General features: G+C 36.7%; 2 protein-coding genes across 3 annotated transcripts; one reads left to right on the top strand and one right to left on the bottom strand.

The window, feature by feature from the left end:
- Positions 1-3,109: 3,109 nt before the first annotated feature.
- LOC113045632 (uncharacterized) lies at positions 3,110-10,149 on the top strand. Of its 2 annotated transcripts, none has more exons than XM_026206130.1 (8): positions 3,110-3,534; positions 5,702-5,895; positions 6,532-6,796; positions 7,785-7,986; positions 8,990-9,106; positions 9,331-9,404; positions 9,542-9,799; positions 9,888-10,149. In XM_026206130.1, exons 2-8 carry the CDS (start codon positions 5,723-5,725, stop codon positions 9,927-9,929), a joined length of 1,131 nt encoding a protein of 376 aa, XP_026061915.1. In that variant the 5' UTR covers positions 3,110-3,534; positions 5,702-5,722; the 3' UTR covers positions 9,930-10,149. The 2 variants fall into 2 exon arrangements, with proteins under 2 accessions (XP_026061915.1, XP_026061906.1); XM_026206121.1 differs by having other exon boundaries at positions 3,117-3,534; positions 5,721-5,895.
- A 71-nt stretch (positions 10,150-10,220) lies between these two features.
- Positions 10,221-15,052, bottom strand: LOC113045635 (tetraspanin-4-like). The gene is made up of 8 exons (XM_026206143.1): positions 14,544-15,052; positions 13,725-13,794; positions 12,672-12,863; positions 11,789-11,863; positions 11,583-11,678; positions 11,389-11,502; positions 10,788-10,871; positions 10,221-10,695 (listed from the first exon to the last, which is right to left on the bottom strand). The coding sequence occupies exons 2-8, from the start codon at positions 13,791-13,793 to the stop codon at positions 10,627-10,629; spliced, it is 699 nt and encodes a 232-aa protein (XP_026061928.1). The 5' UTR covers position 13,794; positions 14,544-15,052; the 3' UTR covers positions 10,221-10,626.
- Positions 15,053-16,086: the final 1,034 nt, after the last annotated feature.

The raw sequence follows: 16,086 nt of genomic DNA, 5'->3' as shown, positions 1-16,086 counted from the left end.
ACCCAAGCTAAGAAATGACAATCGTTCAAGTGCACAAAGAAGCTCAAAAGAATGAAAACAATATAAATAAATAAAATAAATGGCTGTAGCCAATGACAATCAAAATATGTTATTGCAAAAGGCTGCAAAGACAATCAAACATACAACCGACCATGTGTAATATAGGAAAATTTAAGCTAATAATTTATTACTGTACATTGTTAAATGGACATTACTGTGATTTGATTATTGCTTTATTTTACCACTCTGTAACATTCAAAGTTTTTTCTCTCCTGCCAGATCCCATGAACTCACTGTAGATTTGTATGTCTGAATGTGTGTGAAAAATAAAAGAGAGAGAGCGATAGAGAGAGCGACCATGTTACTGTATTTATTATTAGAACTGTGAACATTTTAGTGTAAACCCTTTTGTGGAATAACTAAACATTGAAATAAAAATATTACAGTGAAAAAGGACAATACGCATTTGTGTTTGTTTGTCTTTTCCCTCTTTATCACGCAGATATTTGTATTCATTCTTCCTGAAGATCCCAGAACATTCTTCTATGATTTTTTTTTACATTTTTTTATTTCCTCTCATCTTTATCTTTTTGTCTCTAGAGTAACTGTAAATTGGTTTACTAGCGGCCGTTTGGATTGTTTACTTAGTACTGTCACTGAACAGTAGCATTTCCTGCCTGTGTGCTGGTGGATTTCCTGTTTTTGTTACTTACATCACCACACCCATTGAAAATAATGTTCTGACAAAGTTATTCTCACATGGACTCGGACAGTACAAGAGTTATGAATAACTTTGATGTCATAAGATATTTTCTCATACCACATATATAGACAATATTGCCTCATGGTTATAAACGTGTAGACAATAAACAAGGAGAGATTCAAATCAAACTTGGTTTAACTAAATTTGCCGTTTGTCCTTGGAATTTCTTTTGGCATGCCACTCACAATGCCATTCCGGAAACTGGAACGGATACGCTTAGAGGTCTGACTCTGCCCATATCTGAGATTTATCCTCCCAAGTTTCCGGTGCACTACACTTGATGAGTTTAATTAAGGCCGATGTTAATGAGCTGTGGAGACCGGGAAGGCAAAGCACGCAAATTTCTTCATTTGAGCAGAGGTCACTATAATAGTCACGTCTCTCCTATTCCCACGAGTCCCCGATCAGAGCATGTGTTATCTAGTCTGTGTGAACATGGGGTCTCCTCCCTCAAACTCATCACTCCATCTCTACCCCTCCCTCTATCTGTTCATCTCTTGCCCTCTGCACACAGTCTTGGCCTGTGGTTCTCAACTGGATAAACACATCCTCTGTTTCTCATGCAAACTTCCCTGGAACAGCTGAATGTGAAAGATGCAAAATCTGATGCAGTTTACTTTTGTTTAGATGTTAAAATTATATTTCAGGTTCATAACAAGTTAAGCTCAGACGACTTGTGCATGAATGCTGCTTATCTAGCGTAACTTCAGAATATTCCTTCAGCAACGCACCTCTTCTGACAGATTCTTTTCTAATTCAAAATGACTAAAACATTGTGCTTATGGCAGGTTGGCCTGATAAACAAAAGTATTATTCTAGCACACAGGTTAGGTCACTGGGAGTCTTTAGACTGTGCTTAAAGGACATTATAGCATTGAAAATGCACAATTAGTACAATTCAGATCCATTTAATTTTTGCTTAATGCCCACAAAATCTTATTTGTTTTTTTTTAGAGAGGGGTAGCCATTTTGAGCTCTGCACCACATTCGGAGTCCACCAATCTCTATGTGTGTGTGTCTCTCTGAGAGTTCTTTGCTGGTTTCCTGTCACAGAGGAAGTGCCTCACCCAGCTGTGTTGCTCCCTATTGGCTCACGGTCAGGAGAACAGTGATTTGGGGCTGATAGGGTGGCCGAGCGAGGGATAGATAGAGGGAGTGCAGAGCAAAGAGAGGGACAAGCAGTCAAGACAGGTCAGAGGGTAGGCAGAAAGAAGAGAGTGCACAGCTAAATAAAGACAGTCAAGATGAAGAGAGCCAGTGAAGGAGGGTGCAGACGCGAGAGCATATCATCTCTACTAAAGAGGAAATAACTCTGAGGTAAGACATCAGAGAGCAGATGAAACTTCACAGAAGAGGACAGATATGAATGTACAAGTATAAAGAAAAACCCTGAGAATTGGTTAACTTTGGATGATGAAGGATGTTGGTGCTGAGAGACTTTTTTGTGGTAACTACAGATTTAATTTTAATTTTTTTTTTACTGATATTTTCTGTACCTGCAATTTCTTAATAATGAACAACATTGTGACCTTTTGAATTTGTGTGGACTTTCAATGGTACTTAACCCAGAATGTTTGCAAACTTATATATCTCTCATTACTGTCACATAAATCTGAATTTCTTGTTGCTCCCTTTCAGTCTTGTCAGCCTGAATTGCTCTCAGCATGCTTTTTTTTCCTTTTTTTGCTAATGACTGACCTTTTTCTATCAATGCTCATCCTAACTTTCTCAACAATTGATTTCATAACATGTTACTATGTCTGCTTTTCTCAGGCTGACCGTCCATCTCTGTCTCTCCCAATCCTTGTACCAGTGTCTGCTTTACAGATGACGCTGGACGGGGTTTGGGGGGGGCTGAGAGTGGACAAACGCTCCCCAACTTTCTTATCACCAGGAGCCTATCGACAGTACAGTAGCTATTAGAACCAGTCACCAAATAACTCTCTATTCTCAATGGCTGAGAAACATGTTGTTGTTGTTTTGTCTGAAAATAAACCCTATTTGCTGAAACATACCTGAGTGCTTTAATTGTTTTTCAGTTGTTTCAGTGTATTTTTCTTGTCTTTTTTTTTCGTTTATTTTACTTTAGTGTTAATTCAGTTAGTCAAAACTTTAATTTGTCTTCAACACCAGCATACAAGACTGACAGATGTGAACAGTAAACAAACATTAAACATGTATATAGAAGTTAACGTTATGAACAATATTAATAACTTTAAAATAGCAAAGTAACATCAAAACTAAGAGTAAAATAGCTATAGGACAATTATAGCCAATGGAACAAATGATTTATTTTATAAAAAAAATGTTAATTGTACCATTTCAACACACTGCAAGACTGAACCCTCTCCACTGGGAAAATGGCTTCGTCCTGGTCCTCAGAGACATGCGCAGTGCGCGCAGATAAAGTCGGTCATTCTCACTCCGTAGGACGGACTAATTGACGCGATAGCAGGGAAACCGGTGGAGAAGCTGCAGCTCTGTCGGTATCGTATCTATAACACCGATATGAATCACCGCTTCAGATCTGATTTGATTCGCCGTGAGATCTGACCTACATCTGAACTCTCCAATAACATCAGACACAAGCGACTAAACTCGTCTGAAGTTTGACACAGTTCGAGGCTGAGTCGCGCGGACTCGGAGCTGTTTTGTTTTTAGTGTCCTTGTTTTAATACTGCTGAATTTGTCAATGCGTTTGGTTGCGTTCAGCTTTAACACGTCGCCACTCAACTGATTCCTCCGGACGTCGAGGTGACATTATTTACCAGGTATGAGCAAGTAGTTTAACTTACTTTTGTAAGACCGGTATCTTCTGGTGATGTTTGATTTCATCCAAGACCGTCTGTTGTTTTATTTACATCCTCTTCAGACTGTTACTGGAATTCAGGTGTAAGTTACTGTAGCACAACTGTTTTGTTACAGTGTGTCATAAAAAGAGTATCACAAATTGTTCATATATGTCAAGATACATTGAATATGGTGTGGCAGAATTAGTTAAAACATCCATAGGCTGCACCTGGATTTCTTTTATGTATCTTAGTAATTAATTTCAATCAATTGTACATTTACACATTAGTGCTAGGCCTACTAACTTGATATTTCACTGACACACAAAATGCCCACCACTCTAACCGCATCTATAACTACATTTCTAAGATGTCTAGTTTGTCTGAAGTAACTTTACCGTAGGCTACTAAGTTAGTTTAGTTGTAATAATCATCCTTAGTCAGGTAATGTACAGACAAACTAGTCGTCTACAAAGTTGTGTTAATACTAAGTTCTGATCTGGGATTTAAGTTAAGGTCTGACAAATTACTAAGAGGATTTTACGACCCTAGGGCAAAGGATTGTGTCCCTACATGTGCTCGGTGTGTAAAAAACAGAAGCAGGGAGCCACAGTCACCTGATGACACTGAGAAACTTTGAAATAGTTTGTTATACTTCACAGTCATAGAATAAAGGACATTGTTTTTGGCGCATCATTTGTCAATAATGTGTTAAGCGCCATTCAAGCTTGGTCAAGAATGTGTCAGTCTGACAGTCTGTTTTGCAATGAGGAAAATTCCTCTTTTGAAATACACTGTAGTATGTATGAATGTGCGGTGAGTGATAAACATGTCACTTCAGCAGAAATCGCTTTATGGTATTTTTTCGCTTCTGCTGTGAAATCCACACTTGCATGTCTTAGATGGAAGCTGGTTAGAATTTGTTTGTTTTTAAATGTTTTTAGGGTTTTATGGTATTGGGTAAACGTTTAGACTGCCTCTGGTTTTACATTTAGTACTTTTATAGATATTTAATAATTCCATTAACCACAGAATACAGTATTTCATAATTATTCCAATTTCATTATTATTAGTTTAACATAAAGCTCATTTTATAATAAAAATATGTATGTCACATAAATTGGCAGGGTCTCGTACAAATGGGGTAAGGAGGGAAGTAACAAATGGGGTAACTTCAGGCCACGTAACAAACACTTGAAAACACGTCAAGTGTTCTGAGTTGTAAAAACTGCACTGGCATGCATGAGAGGAAAACAATTGCATACGTACAGTGGAATTTCCAAGTTGTTATGAGTCGTAATAACCTGTTGAGCAGAGGAGCGAAGTATTATCAAAATAATCATAGTGAATGAGAGGAATCATTGGAATGGTATTATGCTTTACAAGGACCGTCACTGATGTTCTGATGACAATTGTTTGAGATACACACACACACACACACACACACATATATATATAATGTATATTACCATGAAGACAAAAAAAAGAAACTTTTAAAAAATATATATATATATTTTTTTTTTAATGAAACAAAATAAAGAACAAATGTCTATCAGTGGGCTTAAACATTTCCCTTTTAATTATTTTTTTTTTCTGCCAATGGGTGCATCTGACACACACACACACAGAGTTGATACTCTGTTGGTACAAAAAAAAAAACAATGATTGAATAATATTGTTATAAAATCAATAAAAAATTGTTTCTGTTGAAGTGCTGAGTTTATCATGTTTGTGAAAAGCTATTAATGACGTAGATCAAATGTGGTAAACTGAGGTAAACGGATTGGAACTTCCAGCTCTCATTCCGTGTCTTTGTATGCTTGAGTGAGAAATAGCTCATAAGTATGTCTCTGTAATTGTACTTTCACTTCCTTCAAGTAGCCACTATGAATCGAAGTTCTGTAAAAGTAACTCGCTTCTCTTTAAAGATGGATGGATTATTGGTTTTTATTTCAATGCAGAATTCTTCACTGAACTTTAAACATACAAAGTGTACATTGACATCAAATGAAACGTTTGTCTTGACTTGAGTTGAAGCTCAGGTTTAGTTTTTGTGTGGAAATTTGGTCAGAGGAACATTGGAATTCTGGAGTGGCGTGTTTTATTGTTGCATAATATGAAAGTGCCCTCACATTTGAAAGAGTTTTAGTTTTCTCTCTCTGTCTCAGCGATGGCAGACGTGGTGGTCAGGCCTGCTTCCCCCTCATCCTCCTCGTGTCTCCTGGAGATCGAAGCGGAGACGCGGTTGGTGCTCAAGTCTTTTCTGCGTAACTCTCTGTCGATGCCTCCGGGACAGAGGCCTGGAAGAATAGGAGGAGAGTACAACGACCCAAACAAATACAGGTGACACATCTAATTCAAACACACTCACGGTGAAACACTAATGATGCAAACTAAAATGACTCATTTTGTTAGTATCACTGATTATCACAAACATAAACAAGACAATAATATATTTGTTATAAGCAAACATCGGAGATTATTATAGCTAATCTCTCTGAAGCATATTTTATTTGGACGCTTTAATTCAGTTTATATCATTTTATCTGGCTGACGCTTGAGAAGTCTGTCCAGGAGTTTTAATTCATAAAATATTTTATTCAATTTTAACCAAATTTAGAAAAATAACAGAAGCTGGAATGGAAAGATAAATCATGCTTTTCGCCTGTCAATCATTAATAATTTTAGTGGTCAAGTCGTCTAATCTAGGACCAAACCAGATTGTTATCCTTAATTATATTGACACAAAATAATATATTTTGAAGAATGTGGGTAACCAAAGATTCGCCGCTCCCCTCGGAGTTCATAGTATGACAAAATACTAAAATGGGAACTGAAAACTCAAACAGGTTTGGAACAACTTGAGGGTGAGTAAATGATGACAGAATTTTTGTATCTGGGAGAAACCAACCTTTAAAGGAAAATGCTAAAAAAAAGTTTTTAACATGAAAATTTAAAGAATGACCCTTCTCCTTTTAGTGCCTCAACAAAAGAAAAATCGAAGAAAGATGCAAATGGATGGGACTCTTTGGATGAGGAGATCAGTGCAGCAGAGGAAAAGAAACATGGAATTAAAGATTTAATTAAAAGAAGACTGAGATCCCGTTCATCTGTGATCCAGCGTGCTAAGAAAGACAGCAGTTCTGACCCGACTCCAAACAACACCCTGGAGAAGCAGAGTCAGCCGGGCCAGTCTGACAAGCCATCAACAAACGGATCACACAGTTTACCCAGAAAAACAGAGGTAAAAATCACTAAACTTATTTTATGATGCAAAGCAACGGTGCTTTTTTGTTTTTGTCAAAAAATCTATGCATGTATAATTTGCTCTGTTTGCTCATTTTATGTGGCTTTAGAAAAACCTGCACTGCTAATTATTTTGATAATCAACACCTTTAACCTTCAAGCATCCTTCATAGAGCAGCCCTTAATGAGTCCTTCGTGGACAAAATTGGGTACAAAGGTCTCAGGTGTGATCCTTAAATTGTTCTTTTAAATAAATGTCTTAAGACTATTTTCACTCAAGTAAAAACAATGTATGCATTTTGTGATTATTTATTTATTTTACTTCCTTACCTCTAAAATTACAAAATTACTTTATTGACCTTAATGTAAAATATGCTTATTTATTATAATTTTTTTTTACTTCAGTAAAAATAAAATATATTAATTCCGGTAAGTAGAAAACTGCAAAATTTGCAGCAATTACAAGAAATATGAATGGCCACTAGATGGCTGTAGAAGGCCTAATAACTGGCTACATAGACTGAAATTGCATAAATTGAAATATGCATAGGCTTAAATTTTATCACAAATTAAAATAAACATTTTATATATTTTTTTAAAGAGTAGTCCTTTTATATATATATATATATATATATATATATGTATAAAATAAAAAAAACTCAAAAAAGAAAAATGTTTGCAAATGTTACCAAACAGGTAAGAATATAAACAATAAGCATACACACTGGTAGTGTGTAAACATGTGCACCAATATAAATATGCATTGCCTGCACATGTGATGTGCAACAGGCACACACTGTTGACCATATCTGTAGAGACCGAAACCTGATCTTGTTTTATCTGGTGCATGAACTGCAAAGCTAATTAAAAGCTTTTATGGGTTCAGTATAAAAAATTTCCAAAATGAATTCATTTAATTTCTTTCTTAACAGTATGTTTTAACATTGCCTTTTAGAACTACTTGTTAATGAGAAATCTTCTTTTAGGAAGAGATATTACCACTGTCTTCTGCATCTGAAGAGGAAGGTGACAGAAAATTGGGGGACAAAAAGAAGAAAAAGAAAAAACTGAAGATATCTGATATACTCAAAAAAGTGTCATTAAAAAAAGAAGAGCCTCGTCCTCCGCGCCCAGCCTCTCTGGCTTTTAAAGATGTCCCAAAATCTATGGATCATTCTGTTTCACCATGTAAGTTTCAGATGTACAATAATTTCTTTAACTTGTTTTATTGATATAGAAGTTGAGACACCGGAGGCACTGTTAAGAATGTTTTCTAGATTGTCTTGTTATGCCTGTTCAAAAAGATTGGTAAGGTTTTTTTTGAAAGATGTCTCTCCAAAATACACTAAAAACAACAATATTATGAAATGTTATTAGAGTATAAAGTAACGGTTTACTAATTTAATATATTTTAAAATGTTATTTGTTCCTGTGATTGCAATGCAATCAACAGACAGTTTCCATTTTCACAATATCCTCAGAAATAATTTTAATATGCTGATTTGCAGCTCAAGACATTTTTTAAAGGGGTCATATTATGTTTTTTTTAATAAACTAATAATAAAACATACTTACAGTAGCTGATCCAGAAGCGCCAGACTGTCCTAGAAAAGTCAGAATGACCTCCTCTCCTAGGTTCACAAAACGGTCGTCCATAAAATACTTTGCTGTTCTGTTGTAAGTAATCTTTCAGAAGGCCAGTAAAGTACTTTCACCTAGAACAGAATTTATTGGAAATATAAATATTCTGTGAAATTTCAAATGGCTTGACCGTTTCTTTTGATCAGTTCATTGCATTCTAACAGACTAAAATACTGTGTCTTAAAGGGGACATAGCACACACAATTGTCCTTTGCTGTCCCAGAAAAACAAACCTTGTCCACTGTTCACGTAACGCTGGGTTCTTTAGGAAGCTGAACAAGGTTATCTTTCCCTCACAACCAAAAACACACTCCTTGGATGTTATACGAACCTGGAAGGATTGTATTTGGCACATAAATACTCTGTCATAAATCTAAATAGTGTTTTAAAACTTAGGCCATGTTTAAGATCCAACACTTTTTATAGTGTAAATAAGTCAAAATGTAAAATATAGCCCCCAACCTACCTGTAAAAACTCTTACTGACCCCAAACTTTGGAACGATAGTGTGTATGCGTGGATGTGATATGATGTGACATGTTTTATCTCAGCCCATCCACCTGAGTTTTATGACGGTGTAGCAGAAACTCTGGACAGAATTGCACAGAAACACAGTGTGAAAAAGAAATCGCCTGTTAAACCAGAGCCTCCGCCAACTGCACTTAAAGGTACATGTAAAACCATTTATCATAATGTGTGAAGCATTTAAATTTTATCATGATTTATGTGATATTCCATTTACAGTGGAATATCAAAACAAGAACAGAAATGGATCTTCAGTCCTTTAACAATAGCTTATTGTTATAATGGGTTGATTGTCCAGCTGAGGTTTTTTGTTTTGTTTTTAACTTGTATTGTTTCGAGATTGTTACACTTCTTCTTTTCATCGCAGGCAATGACAAAGAGGCTGTGGTTCAACAGCTAGTTCAGATATTGACTTCAGAGGGGGATGCCATGAACGGAAAGGTAACGATCCCTGATTTTGTCATGCTTGATTCTTGTCATAGAGATTTTCTGAACTAAGCAGTGTTTTGACTGTTTATGGATATTTTTAGTTAATTACTTTGTGTTTATCATTTGTTAATTGGTGTTTATTGTTGTAGATAAACGCCAGTCCCTTCCTGCGGTCCACCCTCACACGCCTCTCCTACCCATCCTTTGCCAAACTCCTTGACATGTACGCCAGTCAGAGTGAAGAGCCCCCCGCTCCGGCTCCGGTCAGCCCTACGCTGCGGCGTCTCGCCATCACCATGGATGTGTCTCGACGAGTGGTCACGGCCACTGGAGTTCAGCGTCTGACGGGGTATGCTGAACGCTACATGGAGAGCTTCGCACCATGGGTGGTGAGCCATGGAGGATGGGTGAGCAGTTTTAAATGTCTACTTCTAGCATTTTCCAGATTCCAGGCCAATTGGTCAAGTAAACTGTTTTTGGTGTTTTCATTCACAGGGGAACATTGCACAACTGGATGAGGTTCTGGAGTGTGATTGACCTCAGTCATTGACCTTACAGTAAATCTGTTCATTATGAACTCTGGAGCATGTAGCATGACCTCTGTGAGGAGAGCAAGAACAAGAACCAGCCAGCTGGGCAACTGACACTACTTGATTATATGGTTTCTCTGCTGATCTATTTATTCTTTTGTATTTGGATGTTTTTACATTTTTTTTTAATGTGACTTTTACAGCAAAAATACATGATTTCAATCATCTACTGTTGTATTGCATCATTATTTAGTTGTAATGACATTAATATATGAATAGACATGAATACAGACATTAATATAGTACAGAAAATTGGTTTATTATAACAATAATCATATAACATTTGATTTAATTTTAATTGAAATTAACTTTGATCAAAAGTTCATCGCAAGCAGTTATAAGGGTATTGGTATTTAACAAAGAGTGCAATAATATTAGGATTTACTTTTCCACCTACTGTATACATTCACTTTATATTCATTCAATAATATTTTCTGAAGTACATTTTAATTATTTATGCATTTACCTGGTGAATTAATTTAGCTGAAATTCATCTGAGCTTCTTCCTAAGTGCAACGGCATAATTTAGGTGCACATGCATATCTCATCCAGTATCTCTAATAGACAATAGTCTGTTGAAACATTTATTACATATTCAGAATTATGTTTTAAAGAGTCCCTGGCACAATGGGGCAAAGGTAGGGTCAGTCCATGTATTTTTCTGCTCGTAGGATTTGACAGTACATCAGCAAGGAGAACACCAAAGCAAGAATCTGGAGGAAGAGAATGCAGCCAAATTATATTTGAGTGCATGCAGCGATTGTATAATAATCAGACTGTAATAGAAACATGCTTTTCAATGTACCTGAACGACTCCAATGCAAACTCCGAACCCAAGCACTGAGGTCATGTTAGCCAGGAGCCAGTCTTTGGCCTTCTCATAGCACGGCTAAGACACATTCAAAAATAAACAAAGAATAAAAAGTTTAATTCAGCTGCTAATTATTACAAAATAAACCCTGAAATGGCCTAAAAGAGTTTATTTTGCAATAATGATTGATTGGATGGAAGTACATTATCTTCGCTTATAGTATGACTACCAAATAAATAAAAAGACATCAAATTTAAATATTCATTTATTCCTGTATGGCAAAGCTGATTTTTTCAGCAGCCGTTACTTTAGTCTGAAGAATCACATGATCATCCAGAACTCATTCTAATATGCTGATATGCTGAAACATTTCTCATTATTAACAGTTGTGCTGCTTAATAGTTTTGTCATTTTTTAATGACTCTTACATGAAAAACAACAAAAGAGACATAAAACAAAGAGCATTAAAAGATGTATGTAGGGTTTGTTCTGGCTTTCATTTTACGCTAAGCGTATGGTTGCAATTACCAATAGTTGGTGGGATTAAGGAATGTGTGGTACTTAGCTAACCCCACGACCCCAGAACTGATCTGACCTCTTCCCAGTGATTGCAGCGATCATTATTATCCCTGCAGCAGGATTCGGGAAGTTTTCCACTGGACGTTTTGTTGTGCCAGTCGGTGTGGTTGCTCACGCCACAGCACTTGAACTGAAGGAAGCAGAATCCATTATTCACTCTGAAGAATCTCAGCCGCCTTCATATTTGTGACCGTCAGAAATTCAACTCACAATTTTCTGCATGTTGTCCCAGGAATTTTTCATCCCTTCATTTGTGAGATATTTTTTCATTCCCTCTTTTAGGTCATCCTTGGCTCTCTTGTCCAACTAAATGGACAAAACAGAGAGAGAAGCAGATAAACAGGAAGTTGAGGGCAACGTGTTTTCCTGGAAGGAAAGGCTGAAATATTTGCGAGGCTCAGACATTATTCCCTCACCTCTTCATGATACACACTCAAAACCACAATCAGTGCCACTTCTATCAGGACTAGAATCAAGAGGATCACAAAAAACTGAAAGAACCAGAAAAAACTATTAGACCACATGAATGATAACACTATAGACATGGTGTATTCTGACAGTATACCCATTCAGCAAAGAACAATAACAAACAAAAAGTTTCTTTTGGGCAGCAATGAGATTAAAAGGAGAGCAACTGGAGACTTTCTCTTCTTCTGCTTCTAAGACAAATTAAAAATTAAATAACTGTCCCCTAACATCAGAGATACAGCTGATACTTGAATGAACATCTTTTATATTCAAAATAATTAAATGAAGGCACATGAAGCTTAAATTATGTCATTTAAATCACATTATATATCACAAATATACTACAGTTCAAAGGGTTGTGGTTGGTGAGATTTTTAAAAGATGTCTTTTATGCCCAGGACGGCTGCATTAGTGGATCATACATACCTTAAAAACAATCAGATGAATCAATTTGATCACAATTAAAATACATACAGTATCTTTTTAGTTATTTACATATGTATATTTATCTTTTTTTTCTCCAGTCTTCAGCGTCACATGATCCATCAGAAATCAGAAACATCTGAGATGAAGATGATACGTGAATGAACATTGTCCTCTGGGCAGTGTGCACACGTTTTTCTGATGTCAGTAAGGAAAGTGACGAAAAGTGGCATGAGATGTAGACAAGTATTGTGTCCCATACCTGATGCACCATCCAAGTGCACACACACACACACACACACTCCCCCAACCTACAATCCCTGAGACTCAAACCCATGACTTTTGGGTTACAAGTTTGACGCTGTAACCATTAGGCCTTGACTGCCCCCTAGGAACCAGGTACCTTACCGTCATCAACAGACACTTCTGCTCTTTCAGAGCACCAAGGCATCCTAGGAAGCCTGTCACCATGGTGATGCCCCCAGCAACAAGCAGCAGGTTGGCGGCGGAGAGTGAAGGGAAGGACAGTGGCAGAGATGAAAACTCTGACTGTGTGAAGGCAAGCCACACCCCAACACCAAATAAACCACATCCTCCCAACTGCAAAAACAAGCACAGGTAAAGAAATATGACAGTGCATCATGAAGTCACTTTCCATCTGAGAAAAGCAATTTAGGTTATTCCGAGGGACAGGTGTAATAGGCCTCCATGGCCTTCATAAACTTAAGTGCATGTCCTTTATATATGTTTTCTACATGTTAAACAGTTAAGGCTGGAGTACACTACACGGCTTTAAAATCCTGAACAAACACTATGCATATACACTTGCTAAATGTTTACAGAAAGCTTCTGGACCTGAGCATTACACACTAAAGAGTGAGCATCACACCTTAACAGACTTTCAAGTCATTGAATCTGAACACAATAAACTCACATGGCATGGTTTTCAATTTTTGTTTACTTGTTTTTGAGTGAGTCAATGACCTGATTCGCCGAGTGAATGATTCAATAACTCAGAAACACTTGTTCAGGAACGCCAGTGCTGTATGTTGTTCAGCGATGATAACAGTTGATTTAGTTTGGACCTTCTTGGGAATTGTAGATGTTAGGGCAACAAAGTGTTTGTGTAAATTACTCAGTAATAACTTATTGTTTACTGAACTGGGGCTGTATTACATAAACCTCCCATCTTAATTCTTGATTTAGAAAAAGTTTCCCAAGTCAAATTACCATAATTACCAAACAGAACAGGAATTTGAGTTAAGATATTTCCGTAATTGAGCCCCTGTTGTATAAAAAACGAAATACGCTTGAGAATCTTATGTATTAGCCTCATATCATTAAAAACAACAGTTTGAGTTAAAGAAACTCATGTGGTTTTAATCAATATGGTCATGAGCTACTGAATATGGTTCCAGTCTGCCAAACTCATATTCGACAGAAGAGTAAAGCAGAACTAACCCAGAAGATGAGGTTGAAGATAAACATGAGGTACTTGACACAGCAGAGACAACATCGTGACACAGACATTCTGCATGAAAGAAGAAAGACAGGATAGAGTCACCAAATGATGATAAACGAATTCTGTGCTCTTTTAACGTGTGCAAACTTTCACACTCTCCTGAACTGTTACATGCAGAGGAAGTGCTGTTCCCAGACAGGAAGAAACCACCCTTGTGCTGTACTGCTGATAACCATAAAGCCATTATGATCCTTGTCTGAAACATGTACTCATGCAGGGCCTCTCTCATACGATAAACTCAGAGAATTTTGTGTTCCACTTAATTTTCCATGAGCAAAAGGGAACACAATCAAGTTGGTGGTTATTTTGCCCTTTTTTGTTCCACAAAATGCAGTCCACGTGAAACCACAAGAGTATATTATGCATGGCCAGAATGTAAACATATAAGCCCCCTCAGAGTTAGGCAGCACATGGATTTATGATCTGATTGCAGTGCTATGTCAGTAATGGTTCTGGAAATTGGTACCATATGTGAATTAAAATTATGATTTTTTTAAATATGGGAAAATAGAAACCTAATAGTACATTTAGTTTTCTTGTGATTGTAAATGCTCAGAAAAAAAGGGAAATTCGCTTGAAGCTCTCTTTCTTTTTTAAGTAAATTTTTTTTAATAAATCTGGTTTGCATAAACACATAATACTGAATCTGTCTTTGATTTCTCCGGTCTGCTACAGCACTGATCAAGTGATTCATAAACAGTACACAAATCTCTATATTTCATATTATTAAACAAACATGAAGCAAATAGTCGCTTTACCTTGATTTAGATGGAGACAGAAAAAGTGACTGACTGGCAGTGAAAAGGTTTCCAGGAGCACAGTTGAGATTTCACTTTGTCCTGACTCCAAAGCTTCCTGTATTGTCTTTTTGCTTCGTAGTGATGAAGTTCATGAGATCTTGCTTTAATTATTCATAGATCAATATTATCTGCATCACAGATGTGATTCCTCCAGTTCTTCTTGTTAATGACTCTTCTCAAGGGACAAAAAAACATAAAGTCTTCTGGGAAGTGATAAGCTTGAAATATTGGTCTTGCTGTTTTGTTGGATACAGAATTCTTCAGAAGCTTTCCCTTCTTTGTTTAAATCCTATCATTTCTCTCACAGATTTTTCTAATAACCAAATAACGTTAAAGTATTTGTTAGCTTGTTATTGCGTTCCCTCAACCCTAAAGACTAATTCCAGGTTCTCCTCGGTTTTCTATCTTTTCAATCAGCTATTTTCCCCCCTCTCTTGTTCCAAATAACTTCCAGATGTAGGTATCAGCCCTCCCCTCTCCCTCTTTCCCTCTCACCTCCTACTGGTCTCAAGAGAATCCATTCTTTTCCAAGACCCTCCTCTCCTGAATCTTTCTCCCTCCCTCTTTCTCTTGGTTTTGTCCAAACAATCCTGTTGGATGTGGCCAGCAGACACACATTTGAGGCTTTACAGTTCACTGAGTGTCTTTCTGTTTACATTGTAGATATTTAATCTATTAAACACAGTACTAACCCTTTGTAGGACCAACAGAAACACTTTTTAACATCTGTAGGTGAATTTATTAATGTGATAGAAGGGTAGTAGGGGACTTATACTCACATATGCACACTTACATAGTTAACTATATATATTATAAATATGAACTTGCTGAATTCTTGCATTATTTTATTTTCATTTCGTGTAAATATCAATCAATATCAATCACAGTCAAGTTACACCCCCCGCAATCGTTTCTTTTAGGCAGCAATGAGATTAAAATTAAGTGAAATTTGCATCGAGAATTTTTAATGAATCTTGTCATGAGCGCCATCTGGTGGTCATTTGAATATTTCATTCAGTGGAATGTACCTTTTTACATCATTTCAAGAAGGTGAAATGTAACCTGTTGCGTGAGGGAATGGATATTTTTGCTGTTCATGAGTTTTTAAACAATAGCTAACAATGTCTCCATGTCTGGAATCTCACACTATGTGCCACTATGTCAGAAATAATTAATTCTGTTGAATGTTTGAGGAAATACATTGAGTCTGATATCTTTTAAATTATTTTTCTTCTGATAAAATTACCCCACCTTTGCACTCTTCCTGTAGCCATCAGTGACATTTACACAGCTCTACTTTCAGTTTGTCACGCCCTTCCTTTCCAGGATTAGGGCTGCTTTCTGCTGATTTTTCTAGGTGTGGATCTATTGCCACACTAAATCCAGTGCAATATTTTGTTTGCAATCATCCTTGAATCTCTTGATGTGTTAGAGTCAAAGTACATGCCTTTTAAAAGTGCCACAGCTTTTTGGTGCTGATTTTTGCCTTAGTTATTATTTC

Source organism: Carassius auratus, chromosome 3 (genome assembly GCF_003368295.1).
Source record: "Carassius auratus strain Wakin chromosome 3, ASM336829v1, whole genome shotgun sequence".
Lineage (NCBI taxonomy): Eukaryota > Metazoa > Chordata > Actinopteri > Cypriniformes > Cyprinidae > Carassius > Carassius auratus.
This window is presented reverse-complemented; position numbering and strand designations above follow the sequence as displayed.